Source organism: Oncorhynchus gorbuscha, linkage group LG04 (assembly GCF_021184085.1).
Source record: "Oncorhynchus gorbuscha isolate QuinsamMale2020 ecotype Even-year linkage group LG04, OgorEven_v1.0, whole genome shotgun sequence".
Lineage (NCBI taxonomy): Eukaryota > Metazoa > Chordata > Actinopteri > Salmoniformes > Salmonidae > Oncorhynchus > Oncorhynchus gorbuscha.
This window is the reverse complement of record NC_060176.1, coordinates 60,524,832-60,545,114: the sequence shown is the minus strand read 5'-3', so window position 1 is coordinate 60,545,114 and position 20,283 is coordinate 60,524,832. Positions and strand designations below refer to the sequence as shown.

General features: G+C 44.3%; 1 protein-coding gene across 1 annotated transcript; it reads right to left on the bottom strand.

Annotated features, from left to right (window-relative positions):
• Positions 1-17,936: 17,936 nt before the first annotated feature.
• Positions 17,937-19,731, bottom strand: LOC124033342 (apelin receptor A-like). The gene has a single exon (XM_046345346.1). It carries the CDS (start codon positions 19,565-19,567, stop codon positions 18,470-18,472), a length of 1,098 nt encoding a protein of 365 aa, XP_046201302.1. The 5' UTR covers positions 19,568-19,731; the 3' UTR covers positions 17,937-18,469.
• Positions 19,732-20,283: the final 552 nt, after the last annotated feature.

Sequence of the window (20,283 nt, the reverse complement as noted above, 5' to 3'; positions counted from 1 at the left end):
GGTATTCGCATCTCGACCAAGGAGAGGGAACGGAGGATCACCAACCGCCTGTGCCTCTATTGCGGATTTGATAGACATTTTGTCAATTCATGTCCAGTAAAAGGCCAGAGCTCATCAGTAAGCGGAGGGCTACTGGTGAGCGCTACTACTCAGGTCTCTTCATCTAGATCCTGTACTACTATGTCGGTCCATCTACGCTGGACCGGTTCGGGTGCTACATGCAGTGCCTTGATTGACTCTGGGGCTGAGGGTTGTTTCATGGACGAAGCATGGGCTCGGAAACATGACATTCCTTTCAGACAGTTAGACAAGCCTACGCCCATGTTTGCCTTAGATGGTAGTCATCTTCCCAGTATCAGATTTGAGACACTACCTTTAACTCTCACAGTATCTGGTAACCACAGTGAGACTATTTCTTTTTGATTTTCGTTCACCTTTTACACCTGTTGTTTTGGGTCATCCCTGGCTAGTATGTCATAATCCTTCTATTAATTGGTCTAGTAATTCTATCTTATCCTGGAACTTTTCTTGTCATGTGAAGTGTTTAATGTCTGCCATCCCTCCCATTTCTTCTGTCCCCACTTCTCAGGAGGAACCTGGCGATTTGACAGGAGTGCCGGAGGAATATCATGATCTGCGCACGGTCTTCAGTCGGTCCCGAGCCAACTCCCTTCCTCCTCACCGGTCGTATGATTGTAGTATTGATCTCCTTCCGGGGACCACTCCTCCTCGGGGTAGACTATACTCTCTGTCGGCTCCCGAACGTAAGGCTCTCGAGGATTATTTATCTGTGTCTCTTGACGCCCGGTACCATAGTGCCTTCTTCCTCTCCGGCCGGGGCGGGTTCTTTTTGTTAAGAAGAAGGACGGTACTCTGCGCCCCTGCGTGGATTATCGAGGCTGAATGACATAACGGTTAAGAATCGTTATCCGCTTCCCTTATGTCATCAGCCTTCGAGATTCTGCAGGGAGCCAGGTGCTTTACTAAGTTGGACCTTCGTAACGCTTACCATCTCGTGCGCATCAGAGAGGAGACAGTGGAAACGGCGTTTAACACTCCGTTAGGGCATTTTGAGTACCGGGTTCTGCCGTTTGGTCTCGCCAATGCGCCAGCTGTTTTTCAGGCATTAGTTAATGATGTTCTGAGAGACATGCTGAACATCTTTGTTTTTGTCTATCTTGACGATATCCTGATTTTTTCACCGTCACTCGAGATTCATGTTCAGCACGTTCGACGTGTTCTACAGCGCCTTTTAGAGAATTGTCTCTACGTAAAGGCTGAGAAGTGCTCTTTTCATGTCTCCTCCGTTACTTTTCTCGGTTCCGTTATTTCCGCTGAAGGCATTCAGATGGATTCCGCTAAGGTCCAAGCTGTCAGTGATTGGCCCGTTCCAAGGTCACGTGTCGAGTTGCAGCGCTTTTTAGGTTTCGCTAATTTCTATCGGCGTTTCATTCGTAATTTCGGTCAAGTTGCTGCCCCTCTCACAGCTCTTACTTCTGTCAAGACGTGTTTTAAGTGGTCCGGTTCCGCCCAGGGAGCTTTTGATCTTCTAAAAGAACGTTTTTACGTCCGCTCCTATCCTCGTTACTCCTGACGTCACTAGACAATTCATTGTCGAGGTTGACGCTTCAGAGGTGGCGTGGGAGCCATTCTATCCCAGCGCTTCCAGTCTGACGATAAGGTTCATCCTTGCGCTTATTTTCTCATCGCCTGTCGCCATCTGAGCGCAACTATGATGTGGGTAACCGTGAACTGCTCGCCATCCGCTTAGCCCTAGGCGAATGGCGACAGTGGTTGGAGGGCGACCGTTCCTTTTGTCGTTTGGACAGACCATAAGAACCTTGAGTACATCCGTTCTGCCAAACGACTTAATGCCCGTCAAGCTCGTTGGGCGTTGTTTTTCGCTCGTTTCGAGTTTGTGATTTCTTACCGTCCGGGTAGCAAAAACACCAAGCCTGATGCCTTATCCCGTCTGTTTAGTTCTTCTGTGGCTTCTACTGATCGAGGGGGATTCTTCCTTATGGCGTGTTGTCGGGTTGACAGTCTGGGGAATTGAAAGACAGGTTAAGCAAGCACTCACGCACACTGCGTCGCCGCGCGCTTGTCCTAGTAACCTCCTTTTCGTTCCTGTTTCCACTCGTCTGGCTGTTCTTCAGTGGGCTCACTCTGCCAAGTTAGCTGGTCATCCCGGTGTTCGAGGCACTCTTGCGTCTATTCGCCAGCGCTTTTGGTGGCCGACTCAGGAGCGTGACACGCGCCGTTTCGTGGCTGCTTGTTCGGACTGCGCGCAGACTAAGTCGGGTAACTCTCCTCCTGCCGGTCGTCTCAGACCGCTCCCCATTCCTTCTCGACCATGGTCTCACATCGCCCTAGACTTCATTACCGGTCTGCCTTTGTCTGCGGGGAAGACTGTGATTCTTACGGTTGTCGATAGGTTCTCTAAGGCGGCACATTTCATTCCCCTCGCTAAACTTCCTTCCGCTAAGGAGACGGCACAAATCATCATCGAGAATGTGTTCAGAATTCATGGCCTCCCGTTAGACGCCGTTTCAGACAGAGGCCCGCAATTCACGTCACAGTTTTGGAGGGAGTTCTGTCGTTTGATTGGTGCGTCCGTCAGTCTCTCTTCGGGTTTCATCCCCAGTCTAACGGTCAAGCAGAGAGGGCCAATCAGACGATTGGTCGCATACTACGCAGCCTTTCTTTCAGAAACCCTGCGTCTTGGGCAGAACAGCTCCCTGGGCAGAATACGCTCACAACTCGCTTCCTTCGTCTGCTACCGGGTTATCTCCGTTTCAGAGTAGTCTGGATTACCAGCCTCCTCTGTTCTCATCCCAGCTTGCCGAGTCCAGCGTTCCCTCCGCTCAAGCGTTTGTCCAACGTTGTGAGCGCACCTGGAGGAGGGTGAGGTCTGCACTTTGCCGTTACAGGGCACAGACTGTGAGAGCCGCCAATAAACGCAGGATTAAGAGTCCAAGGTATTGTTGCGGCCAGAGAGTGTGGCTTTCCACTGCAACCTTCCTCTTACGACAGCTTCTCGTAAGTTGACTCCGCGGTTCATTGGTCCGTTCCGTGTCTCCCAGGTCGTCAATCCTGTCGCTGTGCGACTAAGCTTCTGGCGACATCTTCATCGCGTCCATCCTGTCTTCCATGTCTCCTGTGTCAAGCCCTTTCTTCGCACCCCATTCGTCTTCCCTCCCCCTCCCGTCCTTGTCGAGAGCGCACCTATTTACAAGGTACGTAAGATCATGGACATGCGTTCTCGGGGACGGGGTCACCAATACTTAGTGGATTGGGAGGGTTACGGTCCTGAGGAGAGGAGTTGGGTTCCGTCTCGGGACGTGCTGGACCGTTCACTTATTGATGATTTCCTCCGTTGCCGCCAGGATTCCTCCTCGAGTGCGCCAGGAGGCGCTCGGTGAGTGGGGGTACTGTCATGTTTTGTCTTAGATTGTCTTGTCATTATGCTTTCCCTTCTGTTCGTTTCCCCCTGCTGGTCTTATTAGGTTCGTTCCCTTTTTCTATCCCTCTCTCTCCCCCTCCCTCTCTCTCCTCTCTCTATCGTTCCGTTCCTGCTCCCAGCTGTTCCTATTCCCCTAATCATCATTTAGTCTTCCCTGTTCCTTATCTTTTCCCCTGATTAGAGTCCCTATTTCTTCCCTTGTTTTCCGTTCCTGTCCTGTCGGATCCTTGTCTATCTGAGTCTGCTACATTCAAGTGCCTTCCCGAGGCAACCTGCAGTTCTTGATCAAGTCTCCAGTCTGTTCTCGTCATTACGAGTAGTATTATGCCTTTTGTTTGTAAAGTAACTTTACTGGATTAAAAACTCTGTTTTCGCCAAGTCGCTTTTGGGTCCTCATTCACCTGCATAACAGTTCAAGGTGCAGAACAGGCAAACATACTCCCACAGTGTACTGTGTATCAAGCAGAACAGTCAGAGACCAGAAGTCTTGAGAAGAAGAAGTTTCCAGCAGCACCCTTACTGAGCCCTGGTAAGACCAGAGTTCTGAGCAGAACCACGACAAATTTCACCCCCAAGACATGTTCCCCGATTGTCCTCTTACCATGCTCTAAATCAGAGACCTTGATCTCCTCCATGGAGAACAGTAATCTGCTTCTCCTCAAGGATCCAGACTTCTTTGTTCTCCTATCTCTGAACACCTGTCACGACTTTCGCCGAAATTCGGTCCCTCTCCTTGTTCGGGCTGCGTTCGGCGGTCGGCGTCACCTGCCACCGCCGATCCACTTTTAATTTTCCATTTGTTTTGTCTTAGTCTTATACACCTGGTTTCACTCACCCAATTACCTGTTCATTATTTAACCCTCTGTTCCCCATGTTTGTTTGTGAGTGATTGTTCTTTGTAAATCGGTCCGTTATTGTGGGCTCGTATATTTGCCTTGTATTTTTGAATTTTGAGTAAAGTACTTTGATTACTCATGTCAGCTGTCCTGTGCCTGACTCTCTTCACCAGCTACACACAGGACCCCATTACAACACATCAGTCCTGTGGACCTCTACCCCTACCTGCCCTTCTCATAAGCTGCCTTATCTGATGCCAGTGCAGCCAGCCATACAGACCTGTTGAGTTGGTGGGCTCAACATCAGGTGGGATGCAGTTGTTTACATTATATTTTCACTATAAGTGAAATAGTACTTTCACTTATGTTGCAAATAAAAGTTGCATATTAGGTTGCATATAAACGTCTACAGAAAATAAAGAAATGCCAATGGCGGAGGTGTTGCTGTTTATATTCAGAACCACAGTCCTGTGAAGCTTAGAGAGGATCTCATGTTAAATACTGTTGAAGTAATATGGCTACAGGTTCATCTGCCTTACCTAAAGCTATTTTTTGTGGACATTGCTATAGACCACCACGTGTTAACAGTCAGTGTCTGGATAACATGTGTGAAATGCTTGATAATGTATGTGATATCAACATAGAGTTATAATTTCTGGGTGATTTAACTATTGACTGGCTGACTAAACTGAAGAAAATGAAGAAGAAACTATACTATGAACCAAATATAAAAGATATAAAGAATGATAGTAAGAAGCTTTGAATCATTCATTGATTCAAAGCACCGGGGTCTGACAACTTGGATGGAAAATGACTGAGGATAATAGCGGACAATATTGCCACCCCTATTTGTCATATATTCAATCTAAGCCTACAAGAAAGTGTGTGCCCTCAAGCCTGGAGGGAAGCAAAAGTAATTCCGCTACCCAAGAATAGTAAATCCCCCTTTACTGGCTCAAATAGCCGACCAACCAACCCTTAGTAAACTTTTGGAAGAAATTGTGTTTGACCAGAAACATGCTATTTTACTGTAAACAAAAACAGATTTCAGCAAGGGAAGTTTTCTTATAGGGAAGGACATTAAACAAGCACAGCACTTACACAAATTACATTTATAAAAAGATTGTGGGAGCTGTTTTGTTAGACTTCATTGCGGCTTTTGACATTATTGATCATATTCTGCTGATGGAAAAAGGTATGTGTACTGGCTATACACCTCCTGCTATATTGTGGATAAAGAGTGGCCTGTCTAACAGAACACAGAGGGTGTTCTTTAATGGAAGCCTCTCCAACATAACCCAGGTAGAATCGGGAATTCCCCAGGGCAGCTGTCTAGGCCCCTTACTTTTTTCAATTTTCACTAACGGCATTTGAGTAAAGCCAGTGTGTCTATGTATGCGGATGACTCAACACTATACATGTCAGCTATTACAGAGAGTGAAATCACTGCAACACACAAAGACCTGCAGTTAGTTTCAGAATGGATAGCAAGAAAAAAGCTAGTCCTAAATATTTCAAAAACTAAAAGCATTGTATTTGGGACAAATCATTAACTAAACCCTAAACCTTAACTAAATAAATAATAAATGTAATAAATCCATGTGGAAATTTACCGAGGTTAAGGTTTAGTCTCCCGACCCCTCCTGCCTCAGCCTCCAGTATTTATGCTGCAATAGCTTATGTGTAGGGGGGCTAGAGTCAGTCTGTTATGCCTGGAGTATTTCTCCTGTCTTATCCTGTGTCCTGTGTGAATTTAAGTATGCACCCTCTAATTCTCTCTCCCTCCCCTCCTGGAGGACAGCCCTGGGACCATGCCTCAGCACTACCTGGCCTGATGACTCCTTGCTGTCCTCAGTCCACCTGCTCGTGCTGCTGCTCCAGTTTCAACTGTTCTGCCTGCGGCTATGGAACCCTGACCTGTTCACCAGACATGCTACCTTGTCCTGGACCTGCTGTTTTCGACCCTCTCTCTTTCTACCACACCCGCTGTCTCTAATTCTGAATGCTCAGCTATAAAAAGCCAACTGACATTTACTCCTGAGATGCTGACCTGTTGCACCCTCTACAACCACTGTGATTATTATTATTTGACCCTGCTGATCATCTATGAACGTTTGAACATCTTGGCCATGTACTATTATAATCTCTACTAGGCACAGCTAGAAGAGGACTGGCCACCTGCAGAGCCTGTTTCCTTCTATAGGTTTTTTCCTAGGTTCCTGCCTTTCTAGGAAGTTTTTCCTAGCCACTGTGCTTCTACATCTGCATTGCTTGCTGTTTGGAGTTTTAGGCTGCGTTTCTGTATAGCACTTTGTGACATTAGCTGATGTTGTCACGTTCTGACCTCTATTTCCTTTGTTTTGTCATTATTTAGTATGGTCAGGGCGTGAGTTGGGGTGGGCAGTCTATGTTTGTTTTTCTATGATTTGGGTATTTCTATGTTTCGGCCTAGTATGGTTCTCAATCAGAGGCAGGTGTCATTAGTTGTCTCTGATTGAGAATCATACTTAGGTAGCCTGGGTTGCACTGTTTGTTTGTGGGTGATTGTCTATGTTGATGGCTTGTTTCAGCGCAGCTCGCATTAGCTTCACGGTTGTTATTTTGTTTACTGTTTTTGTATAGTGTTTCAGTGTTCAGTGTTTTCTGAACCAAGATAGAACAAAGCCTGTCGTTTCCAATGGGAACAAACGAGTCATAGTGGTAGAACAAGCAAGGAGGGGGGTAGAGCCAAGCACGAGCTAGTGAGATCCTATTGGCGCGTTCTAGCATCATCTACATATTCCGTTAGGGAACGCCTACTCTGTGAAGTTTGCGTGTGCGACGACTCAATTCACCTTTGCACTCCTTCTAAAACTAAATCAAATCAATCAAGGAACGCGAAGCGAGGCGGCCATCTCTGTCGGTGCCGGAACTATAAGAATATAGGGTAGGGTATAGTCTTCAAACCTTAGTCGACTCTGTTCATAACAGATTTTAGTTTGGGAACAGAAAACTGTATTGAGATCAAATGTTTCATCGATGACAAAATGTGCATAATGTCGGCCAAAATGCATCTCGTTCCAGGTTCTCCCTCTGTCCACCAGTGGGTTTCCTTGAGTGGAAACACCAAGCAGATGTTTCACATTTATACATCCAGTGAAATTTCTGTCTCATCGTTCTCTCATCGTCCCATCTGTGGTACTACAGTGTGTAACCGCAGTCTGAATCTGGAAATTGACGTTGATTGGTTCAAATGGTTTCGCGCTGAGGGTGCAGGAGGATTTCTTTCTTCAACCTCTTCTGCCATCTGCTGACTAAAGTTGGGATTGGCAAACTGCTCTGTTACCTCTTTTTGGTCAGCAGATGGCAGCTTCATAAAATACATGTATTTTCATCAAAAGAAAAGTTTCTGCTGGAAATGTAATTGGAGTAGGTGTTTGCAATTTGTAGTTTGTATTTGCAACTTTGTGTGGCAGGGTAGCCTAGTGGTTAGTGAGTTGGACTAGTAACTGGAAGGTTGCAAGTTCAAACCCCCGAGCTGACAAGGTACAAATCTGTCCTCCTGCCCCTGAACAGGCAGTTAAACCCACTGTTCCTAGGCCGTCCTTGAAAATAAGAATGTGTTCTTAACTGACTTGCCTAGTAAAATAAACTTGAAGTAGTGACTTTATACTACTTTATACTTTATATTGAATCCCCGAGCTGACAAGGTACAAATCTGTCGTTCTGCCCCGGAGCAAGGCAGTCAACCCACTGTTCCTCAGGCGCCGAAGACGTGGATATCGATGAACACCATGCCAAAACTGGACGCGATTTAGGCAGCCCCCCCCGCACCTCTCTGATTCAGAGGGGTTGTGTTAAATGCGGAAGACACATTTCAGTTGAAGGCATTCAGTTGTACAAATGACTAGGTATCCCCCCTTTCCCCCATCTGTCCCAAGCTCCCTGCTTGCCTTAGCTCGCACTTGAAGCTAACTTACATTGGGGCACCTGTCAGGAAGAAAGGATGGGGGAAGGGGCTATATGGCGGTGGTTTGTTGTCTCTACAGGCCCTAGGATTCACGATGCAGGAGAATGGAAGGGTGCATGTGAGAGGAAGGAGGTGTAGACAGAGCATAGCATCACACCAAGTAATAACTGAGGCAGCTTTGTTCTGTTATATTTGTGTAGCAATGGCCCCTATTGATATCTGCTCAAATCGAGGAAACTGTCAAGGGCACCTGGCAAGGGTTAGAGACAATAATGTTAATGGTGTCGCTTGAGGTCTACTGAGTGAGACATGGTGAGAAATATGGAAGAACACCGATATATATTATAATGACCTATCTAAGTCATAGCCTCGGAAGCCCAGGCTTTTCGCTTCAACGAGACGAGATATGGAAGGCTGGCCATGTGAGACTATCTAAATCTCCTGAATGAGTCCAATTCGTATATATCAGAACTTATCATTTGAGTTTGGAGACAATTGGTTTAAAGTTTTAAAAAATTCAAGAGTTCTCCTTTTTTGAATATTTTTGCATGATCCGAGCACCTGAATGCATCCAGCTGAACTGGCACTGGGTATGGGCAATGACAGGAGATGCATTTAAGTCTGTAACGGGCATGGGGGGCCGTGTGCCCAGAGGCACCCCTCTCTCACAATGGATGGGATAGAAGATGTTGTGAAGAGGAGCTTTGTACCCCAGGGAGGATGAGCTCTGAGCGCCCAAATCCGGGGGACCATGAGCCGAGCACATTCAGTTCTGGCCAAGGCGCGCTGTCATCGGAAGCATCGCATCTCTGCTAACGATGTCCACCCAAAGCAATGCTAATTAACATCTGTATGCCTTGGTTATTTGACATTTCTTAATATTATAAGGAATCTAGTCATCACTCAGTCATCATTCAGTCATCACTCAGTCATCACTCAGTATAGTTCAGTAATAATAGAAGTCAGCAGGGCTTCAAACATTTTTTAAATATTTTTATGACCAGGTTGATTTTTCATCCATCCCTGCCCAATGATTTTGACAACCAAGGTGTAAAAACAGGAAAGCTCACTGAAGACCACATGGTCATTAACTGACAGGATGAGGGATCCAGGCGGCACCGTGTCTGTCCATCCGTATTACCCCGCTTCCCCATTGTTCATTTCCCTCAAACCACATATGCACTTCCTCCTTTTTGAACCTTTTTAACTGCTTATTGATGTTTATTGCAGAGTTAAAACTGATGACAAAGTTATTGGTGTTGTGTTGGTGTTGACGTGTTGTATTGACATGGGAGAAGAGTGATTTTACTGCTCCCTTCCTTCATACAAGAGTTGCTTTCTTTTTAAAAAAGATCCCCCTGAAGCTTTTTTTAATGGGGCATGATTTTTACCTTCTCAATCATATTTGAAAAGTGACAAATATATCAAATTATCAGCAAAGAACACAGATCATCAATGAGTCAAGCTTTATTCTATGCATATCTAATTTGGGCTTTACTAATTATCATACACCCACACCACCAATGGACGATCAGGTCCTATTAACAGCTCACCCATTAGAAGGACAATGAGGAAGGAAGTCCCCCATTTTGAGGTCAATCAGTGTCACGCCCTCTGTGTTTATATCAGTCTCTTCTACAACACAGATGTCTCTCAGGAATACACATGTTGTACTTTCTGTTGTGTAGAAAAAGCTTGTCATATTTGACTGAGATAGGTAGTATTATTGCTGAGTTTATGACGCTGCTTAAAATGTAGAGTATTCTACTTTCCTGTAAAATGTCCATCATCAGAATTCTTCTAGAGGTGCAGCCATACCTTCTTATTTACAGTTAGTGTTTTATGCTTCACTTATTGTATTACAACTTGAAAGGGTCTTAGTCTTCATGGTTTATATCCTCTTATGCACTCGTCGAACTGACTGAAATCCTTCTCACCCAAACAGACCTGTATGATACTGGGTGGAATAAGGTGTGGTCCTGGGCCTGAACAAAACAAGAAGTCAAAACAATGTCGGTCCATTCAGAGAATCGGCTTTAATTAGATACCTGTTTGTGAATTTTCAGATCTCCCACCCACTGAAGGCCCAAACGGCCAAACTACCATTATCATTCCAATGCTACGGCCTTACTGTAAACAGTACACATGTCTTGACCATCTCACCTGGATTGTAAAAATGTGTTGGTGTAACAGGTTAGTGAGGGCAGGGCACTTCCTGGTCGAGCAGGACAGGTGATTCTGTAATGGATCACTACTCAACACACAGCCTTGGGGCACAGAGACTATCTGGAAAACAACTTCTTACATTACACTTCTAGAAAGAAACACAGGACAGTGTACGACAGAGAAAAACAAATAGAGAGAGAGAGTGAGAGATCGAGAGAGAGACAGAGAGGTAGGGAGGAGAAGGGAAGAGAATGGTTCTAGACTGTAACATCATGTGTGTGTATTGGCCTTCCAGTGGCCCTCCTTTCCATTGTAATGCAGAAAGACCTGCATTTTTCAATTAGCTCAGAGTACAGGATCTTTAATTGCCATCTTTGTTTGGGTTTAAATCCCAATCATTGAGTGATAGTTCACAATTTGCTGGACATGTTGTGATTTTTTAAATTCTCCCCCATCCTCTAATAAATTACACTCTCTTCATTTTTCAACATCCATTGTCCATTATGGTTGTTATTTTAGTCATCATTCATCAAAGCACGAGTGTCTCACAGAGAAGACAGATAGTACCGTGACAGTATTATTTAAGAATAGTTATTCCTATCGATCATTATCAATGGAGCTTTGTGTTAATGTTTTGCTCTGCAAACCGATTTCAAAACTATAGTGACATCTATAAATGAAACATTGGGTCATATGAAAAACCTAATCTTCAAATAAGCAACAGGAGTGTTGAGCTAAACTTGCGGTATTGATCAACAGTGATAATCTATGCCTGGGGTTCCTTTTGTCCTCTCTGACCTTTCAGAGTGTATGGAATCGAGTCCAAACAGAGGATAGAGGAGATCTGCCCTGATAGCTCTGTGGATGGATCTGCTCTCTGCTGCAGTCATAAAATAATTATGAGGGGGTCCGGACAGAGTGGACGTGGACTGTCAGACTGTATAGGGGTTCTGCCCTTTGATCCCAACAGATTGGAACCAGCCAGGTGGATTAATGGGCTCCCCACCTGCCTGCCCTTTTGCTGAGGGTTGAAAAATACCAAATTAAATCTTAATTTTCTCTATCTGTGTTTTGCTCATCTATGTTTCTCCTCTTTTCATACACTCACAACCAGCATTTTCTTGGGATATGCCCCACACAGGTGAGAATGCTGGTTGTGTATCAGAGTCAGGGCTCTGGTGGGAGCATGTGTGCAGAGTGTGTGCTTCACCTACGTTAAGAACGGGGGAGAGTGTTCAGAATGCATGCAACAGAGAATGATGTTTCCACACAACAAAAGGCAGCTGGTAAGGCTGAAGTGCGTCGGACATAGCTGAACAATTGTTCAAGCACTGCAATGGAAGCTTGCCTTGGAAAATGCCAAATGAATTTTCCGGAATGTGTAAAGGTATATGTCATGAAATTAGAGGAAAATGATGAAATGTAATCATGAACACTCACGCCGAGGTTTAAATCTGAGAGGAGATATTAGGATATTGAACTTTGAGGTTCCAAAAGATGAACTGTTCTCAGTGTCAGTTATTTACTTTATCTTTGTAAGCTCTTTGAATATTTATTACACTGTGACACTGTCTGCTCTCGTTTACAGAAGGATAGACGGCTCCTTTGAACTTTGGGTAAAGTTGGAGATTGTTGACATTGGTTGAGTAGGTTCCTGTGTTGTTAAAGTTTTTAACCTCAGCTAATGTACTTTTCTCTATTCTATTCAATTTAATTTAAGGGGCTTTCTGCTCGTTACAGTAGAGAAGCAGGGTTGGGTGGGGTGGGGGGGATATCTAAAATATCAAAGGATCTCACTTTGGGGGCACCTCTGTGAGAGAAGAGAGAGACAACCCACAGAGTGGAGGGGTGTGTTTAAAGGTTTGGTCAACTGCAAATAACTTGAAATATAGGCTGTACAAGCACTTCTAATGAATTACCAATATGTCCTTATAGAGGATAAAGCTAACTCAATCTTCTAGAGAGGAAATCAGACAGTTTAACCCACCCAGACAGGAAAGGTGTACCTGCTACCTTCTGGGGTCCTCTTCCAGAGCTCAGACTTGGTCATGGTGAGCCTACTTGTTTTGATGGATCAGAGGCTCTATTGTCTAGACTAGCGTGGAGCTCATACACAGACAAATTAAGTTATTAACAGTGATGTGTGAGTCCTAATCCTCCAGCCAGATAGGGTTTCCCCTCAAGGACAAGCAGACATCAGTCCCCCCACAAGCCCACAGTCTCCACTCAGCCTGTTTTTATCATTAGCTAGTATACATTTATATAATCACCAATAACACACTGCTATGTGCTAGAGATCACAGTCAATATACTGTACATCCAATTACATCACGCTTCACATCAAACCTGTGGCTTATGGTGATATCTGATGTTGGTTGTATTTTTGAAATGGTCACTCAAATCTAGTTGAATCTGACACACTCTGTCATTCTACATTTAGCTTATGTTAACTTTCCATTAGATAGATATCCTGTCCTTTCATTCTTTCTATCTATCCCTCTTTTTCTTTCCCTCCCAAGTGGGACCAAATTGTGTTCCGTTGTAGTCCCCCTAACTTGATCCCCTGTTCGTGGGCTACAGTAGATCCAGGGTGTTCCAGCTCACAGGTACTCCTCACCCTGTGCTAAGCATGATGACACCCCAGGCCTCTTTGATCTGTGGATGGTGTGGGGGAGGTGAGGGGTCCCTAAACCTCTGTCCTCACAGCTCACTTTAAATCTAATCAAATCACATTTTATTTGTCACATACACCTGGTTAGCAGATGTTAATGCGAGTGTAGCGAAATGCTTGTGCTTCTAGTTCCGGCAATGCAGTAATAACCAACGAGTAATCTAACCTAACAATTCCACAACTACTACCTTATACACACAAGTGTAAAGGGATAAAGAATATGTACATAAATATATATGAATGAGTGATGGTACAGAACGGCATAGGCAAGATGCAGTAGATGGTATCGAGTACAGTATATACATATGAGATGAGTAATGTAGGGTATATAAACATATAAAAGTGGCATAGTTTAAAGTGGCTAGTGATACATGTATTACGTAAAGATGGCAAGATGCAGTAGATGATAGAGTACAGTATATACATATACATATGAGATGAGTAATGTAGGGTATGTAAACATTATATTAAGTGTCATTGTTTATAGTGGCTAGTGATACATTGTTTTTAACATCAATTCCCATTATTAAAGTGGCTGGATAGGGTCAGTGTGTTGGCAGCAGCCACTCAATGTTAGTGGTGGCTGTTTAACAGTCTGATGGCCTTGAGATAGAAGCTGTTTTTCAGTCTCTCGGTCCCTGCTTTGATGCACCTGCACTGACTTATGGATGATAGCGGGGTGAACAGGCAGTGGATCGGGTGGTTGTTGATCTTTATGGCCTTCCTGTGACATTGGGTGGTGTAGGTGTCCTGGAGGGCAGGTAGTTTGCCCCCGGTGATGCGTTGTGCAGACCTCACTACCCTCTGGAGAGCCTTATGGTTGTGGGCGGAGCTTGTTCCATTCTCTATGGTAACTTCACTAATGGGTTTTGTGATGTAAGTCTTAGTGTGTACAGACATGCCTTTGGGAAGTGCTTTTTTAAAATGAAAATTAGAGTATTTGAGGAACTGTTTGTATTTTGATATGCCTATGTATGTGTGTAAATGTGTTATGGGCTACATTCTCTGATCTCAGTGTGTTTTTTAGAACTTTATTTTGACATATGATACTGTGTGTGCATGTATGTTCATGAGACAGGTGGACAGAGGCTGGGGGGGATGTAGGCACAGTGTTGACAGGCTGTCGAATGTGTCACATCTCTGTTTACATGCACACATGAATTACTTTGTGTTTCTGTGCACTTGGGTGTGCTCGAAATGTGTGTGTGCATTTGTCACAGTGTGGGTGGGATAGGAAAGCAGGGAGATCTGAGGGAAGGTCCAGAGTAGCGGCCTGTCTGTGTTGTGTTTGGTTGTGGGGTGCTCAGATGCTCCATTTGGGTGTGGCAGCTCACACTGATGACACCACTCGAAGACAGACAACTGTTGGACTGGTGGCGAACATCGATTAAGCAGGGTATATGCTGCAGGGTTTTCTCCATTTTGGCAAGGTGACAGGTGACAGCTGTGTGACCGTTGAAGATAAACACAACCGTCCTCCCAAGCAGGCCCCCACCCTGATGAGGCGTTTCTGTTATTCATTGGGTTGGGGTCTTGAACACTGAAAAAAAGGTTGAACAACAACAAAACATGAAGTATTTCATTTAGAACACAGACAAATCTGTCGTTCTGCCCCTGAACAGGCAGTTAACCCACTGTTCCTAGGCCGTCATTGAAAATAAGAATTTGTTCTTAACTGACTTGCTTAGTTAAATAAAGGTTACATTTTTTTTTTAAATAAAAAATACATGTAAACATGTATGATGCACCCAAACACACACACTCACTCAGGCACACACGCACGTGCTCACGCACACGCAATCACAGCAAGCATGTCTGTGCTTTTAAAGAGCTAACATTTTTGTTTTTGTCACTGGCTTTAGCGTTCATATCCCCACGCTGCCTTGGTCAGCTTGTATTCTGGGTGAGTTATTCCAAAGGGGCCTTACTGGCTAACACCATCAGACAAGCTGTCAGTCCAATTCGTCTCAATAACAACAACAGGCCTGGCCAGTCTTCCATGTGCAAGATTCACTACACCCTATATTTTATTACATTATCCCTTACCAGTCATTTGTTTATAATCAGCTAATCAGGTGTAATGATCAATATGCTTAGTCTGTCAAACTGAAATGCTTGAATTGACTTGTGTCCTTTAAGGGATGAGGTTATGGCATAAGGACAGAATAACAATCATCTGTGATTTATTTCATGCTTTATCATTGTCAAATATTATCAATTTCCCCAGATGGTAAACGGGTAATATGATCTCTCACACACACAAAAAGATGAATTACTTCTCTCTCTCACTATTTCACATATGTAGTTTGTTTTGGCTGTGTTAAAGGATAAAATATGACAAAACTGTAAATATATGATCCTTTCCAATAACTCTCTATCTCTCTGTCTGTCTCCCCCTCTGATCACCCCAGGAAGAGTCCTCCGCTCTTATCACCGGCGTCTGTTGGTTTGAGCATCTGCAGACACCCCACTCCTCCCCCCACCTCCTCCCCACTCAGTGCTTCTAACTGCAATCTCTTGTCAACAGGGACAAACATTGACTTGTCCTGCAGCCCAACTTCTGCCAGGATTAGGAACCTAGACCCCCTCTTCCATCCAATCTAAACTCAGTGATTATGTCCAACAGAGCTCATTACTGTCAAATCAAAGGGCCCCTTAGAGGAGTCACTCATTGGTAATTACCCCATTATTCAGCCAACATGTGGGGGCTTGGCCTGCAAACTGCTCAGTGAATACAGCCCAGTCCAGTAGAACTGGAACTAGAGGTTCCCCTACTGGTGCTATGGGGTAGACAGTGATTCACGATGTGACAATATTTGTTTCTATTTGTATGGCATGATACATGTGGTCCCTGTATTTTTTTGTTATTCGTTATTCACTGTGTATTTATTCCTCATGTCACTATATATACAGTACCAGTCAAATGTTTGGACACACCTACTCATTCAGGGTTGTTCTTTATTTATTTTGTACTTTTCTACATTGTAGAATAATAGTGAAGTTGTCAAAGCTATGAAATAACACGTTAAACAAATCAAAAATATTTTATATTTGAGATTCCTCAAAGTAGTCACCCTTTGCCTTGATGACAGCTTTGCATGATCTTGGCATTCTCTCAACCAGCTTCATGAGGTAGTCACCTGGAATGCAATGTCTTTTCTTCTTAATGCGTTTGAGCCATCAGTTGTGTTGTGAAAAGTTAGGGGTGGTATACAGAAGATATCCCTATTGGTAAAATATATTGTAGCAAGAACAGCTCAAATAAGCAAAGAGAAATAGCAGTATATCGTTACTTTAAGACATGAAGGTCAGTCAATCCAGAACATTTCAAGAACTTTTAAAGTTTCTTCAAGTGCAGTTGCAAAAACAAACAAGCGCTATGATGAAACTGGCTCTCATGAGGACCGCCACAGGAATTAGATTTTTTAATTGAACCTTTATTTAACTAGGCAAGTCAGTTAAGAATAAATTGTTATCTACAATGACGGCCTACCCCAGCCAAACCCGAAACCGGACGACACTGGCCAATTATTCACCACCCTACGGGACTCCCAATCACAGCCTGCTGTGATATAGCCTGGAATTGAACCAGGGTCTGTAGTGACACCCCTAGCACTGAGTGCCTTAGACTGCTGTGCCACTCGGGAGCCCAGAGTTACCTCTGCTGCTGCAAAGGATAAATTATTTAGAGTTAACTTTACCTCAGATTGCAGCCCAAATAAATGCTTTATAGAGTTCAAGTAGCAGACGCATCTCGAAATCAACTGTTCAGAGGGGACAGCGCAAATCAGGCCTTATTCTACAATGTAGAAAATAGTAAAAATAAAGAAAAACACTTGAATGAGTAGCTGTGTCCAAACTTTTGACTGGTACTGTATATATATATATATATATATGATTTAAAAAAAAAAACGTTTTTACTCTGCATTGTTGGAAAGGACAAGTAATTAAGCATTTCACTGTTAGTCTACACCTGTTGTTTACGAAGCAAGTGACAAACAAAATATTTGATGTAATAATCTCTAGACACCGTTAAGTACTACACTTTTTTTCAAACCTCTGCATGGAATATACATTAGCAGGAGAAAGGTTTTTTCCTTATCTTTCAGATCTGTATATTGGTTTTGATTGAATAGGGTCTAGTGTTTGGTGCAGGGCTGTAAACCAAGAGGAAGACATTCATGGCAGAGCTGCAGCTCTCTGGGCATCCTTATCACTGAAATAACAGGATGATGTTGAAATCCTATACTCTCAGATGAAACTAATGTGAAAGTTCACATGTGCAGAATGAATGAAGCATTAACACACCATAGCAATTAATCATGAATCTCCTCAAAGACTGAACTTTGTGTGTTACTTCAAACAGGATCAAAGTTAAAGAGAATACACATACCCCTATTCCTTGAGATAAAATTCCACATAAAGATCAACAAGGAGATCCATTTCATAGATCATATTTCTTTAATACAGTAGTTAGTTACACAGATGTCAAAAACATATATGCAATACAATAAACCATTCATGAAGTCCCCTTTCCTCCCCGGCACCAGGGGGCGCTGTAAAGCCCCCACCCACTTCCCTGACAACATTTGTCAGCTGCCATCTGCCTGTCTGCCCCTGTCTCCTCCTCAAACTCTGTAATTAAGCTGCAACACCTTTCCTCCTCTTACACCCCCCCCCCTCCTCTGCCCAGTCTCCTACCTTCACAAACAACAACCTGAAGAGGATATGGTCTCTTTGCAAACACATTTTCCCCTTTTTTACATTTCATTCATTTAACAAGTGCTTGTAATAAAACAAAATATCAACACATCTGAAACAGCAAAAGTATGAAAATACTGTACATTTGTGATTTACCCAGTGTAAACAGGTTTGCATGTGATATACATAATAACAACAGACAAAAAACCTCAATGACCATCTGTCTTTTTGTTCAGGGTTCTGGTCCCTTATACAGTAAAGAATAACAGTTGAAAGGGAGAAGAGGAAAATAGAGTCCGTCTGAAAAGTATATTTACCTTTCTGAGACGTTGTGGGGGAAAAAGCAGCTATATGGAGCTCAGCCAACTCTCCCCAGATCCAGAGTCCAGTCCAGGGGTTAGAGGGAACCTTTGTAGGGCTGAGGACTCCCTGGGCTTCTCCCCTACCCACTGAAGCACCCGTTGGGTTGAAATGGGTGAGAAATGTACATATACACAAGAATGAAAACATACTGTATATGCAAACCCATGTTTCGGAAAACAAAGTCATTGTTCATTGTCTGTTACGCCTTAAAAGCATTTGAGTAACGAACACCAAAAAACTGTGTGTTTACCAGTCAGTGTTCCTGTGGTGGCAGCAGGGAACCAGCCAGCAGTCCCACTCCACCTATCCCTCCCCTCCTTTTACACTTTGGTGGCCAGAGACTGTACCTCTGACTTCTGTGTCTGGGCGCTGAGCGTGGAGGACATGGAGCTCATCTGTCCATGCATGGCCTTCTTCAGGTTGAGCAGGCACAGGCACTGGGAGCGGAAGCGCAGGTCGAAGAAGGCGTACAGGAAGGGGTTGAGGCAGCTGTTAACGTAAGCTAGGCAGGTAGCATAAGGATGGGCCACCAGGAGGAAGCGCTCAAACCCACAGGAGCTGGGAGACAGGTTCAGGTAGGAGAGGGCGTCCATGCTCTTCAGCAAGTGGAATGGGGTCCAGCAGATGGCAAATACAACCACCAGGGTGGTGATGATCTTCAGCAGACGACGCTTCTTTTGGTCCTCCTTGCGCAGGTTGTTAAAGTGACGCGTGACGGTGCAGCCGATGAAGCAGTAGAAGATGGTCATGGCCAGGAACGGTAGGAGGAAGCCCAGGGCAGAGGACGACAGGCTGAGTCCTGCGATCCACAGGGACTCATGCCTCTCGTTTTGGGTGACCAGGCTGAAGTCCATGGCACAGGTGGTGCGGTTGCTGTTGATGTCGTCCACGGTGGTGCGAAACAGCAAAGTGGGCACAGCCAGCAGGCCTGAGAGGAGCCAGATGGCCCCCAGGGAGGCCAGCATTGTGCCCCGCGACCGCAGCCGGCTGCTGGACAGAGAGTGGACGATAGCCAGGTAACGGTCAAAGCTCAGGCAGGTGAGGCAGAAGACACTGGCGTACATGTTGACCAGCACCACGTAGCTGCTGATCTTACACAGGGCCACACCAAAGGGCCAGTGGTAGCCCAGTGCTGTGTACACGGCCCAGAGGGGCAGAGTGATCACAAAGGTGAGGTCAGCCAGGGCCAGGTTGCCTATGTAGACATCTGCTGCTCGGCGCTTGGACTTGGACCTCCAGACGGTGAAGATGACCACTCCATTCCCAGACAGGCCCAGGATGAAGATGAGCATGTAGAGGACAGGGATAAGGGAGTAGGATGGCTCCCACTCAGAGTAGTCACACATAGTTTCGTTGTCACCATAATCATAATCATAGGTATCTCTATACTCCACAGTGGGATCCATGTTCCAAGTCATGAGTATGAAATGGAAGATTATTTCAAACTTTTAAAATCCTTTCTGTACAGTCCAGAGCTGGTTCAGCAAAATTCAAACAAACCAAATGTCAACACTGAAAATGAGAGAAAAAGTCACATTTAAGGAATGGTCCCCATCAGTCACTGGAGGAGAGCACAGGCAGTATGAGTGAGTGGTGCAACGCTGCCTGGCTTTTTAAACTCGGTGCTCCACACCCCTAGTTCCCTCCCTCCCAGGACGAATCCCCCTCCCCCATGAAACACTTAGCCCTGCACCCCCTCCTCTCACCTCTCTCTAGAGCAGCACACACCAGCCTTTATCCAGTTGCGATGAATCATGAAGCACGTCTGGCTTTATTCATAGCATTTGAAAATGGAATGGGGAAATATAAACTTCAATTGTCTCCCTAAAAAGTGATATATTTTGAAATATTATTGAAAACGTTATTGTAAAGAATTTTCATCACTTTCAGTCACGATCATTGATGCTGAATAACCTTTCATTTTCAAAATAGTGCAGAAAACCCCCACATGTAAAATAATGCAACTAGACAAGCTTGTGAGACACTAGACAATTAGCTCATAGAAAAAAGTGTTACATTCAATGTAAACGTTTTTTTTTTTTTATAAAAAAATAAAAAAACGTGTTTGGTGCACCAAGCTGCCTCTGCTTTAAATTCAACAATAAATCAAACACACCTTTTCAATTCTTTTCAA

Bases quoted from the DNA above. Each gene is read 5' to 3' on its own strand.
- LOC124033342 (XM_046345346.1), bottom strand. From the start codon at position 19,567: ATGACTTGGAACATGGATCCCACTGTGGAGTATAGAGATACCTATGAT.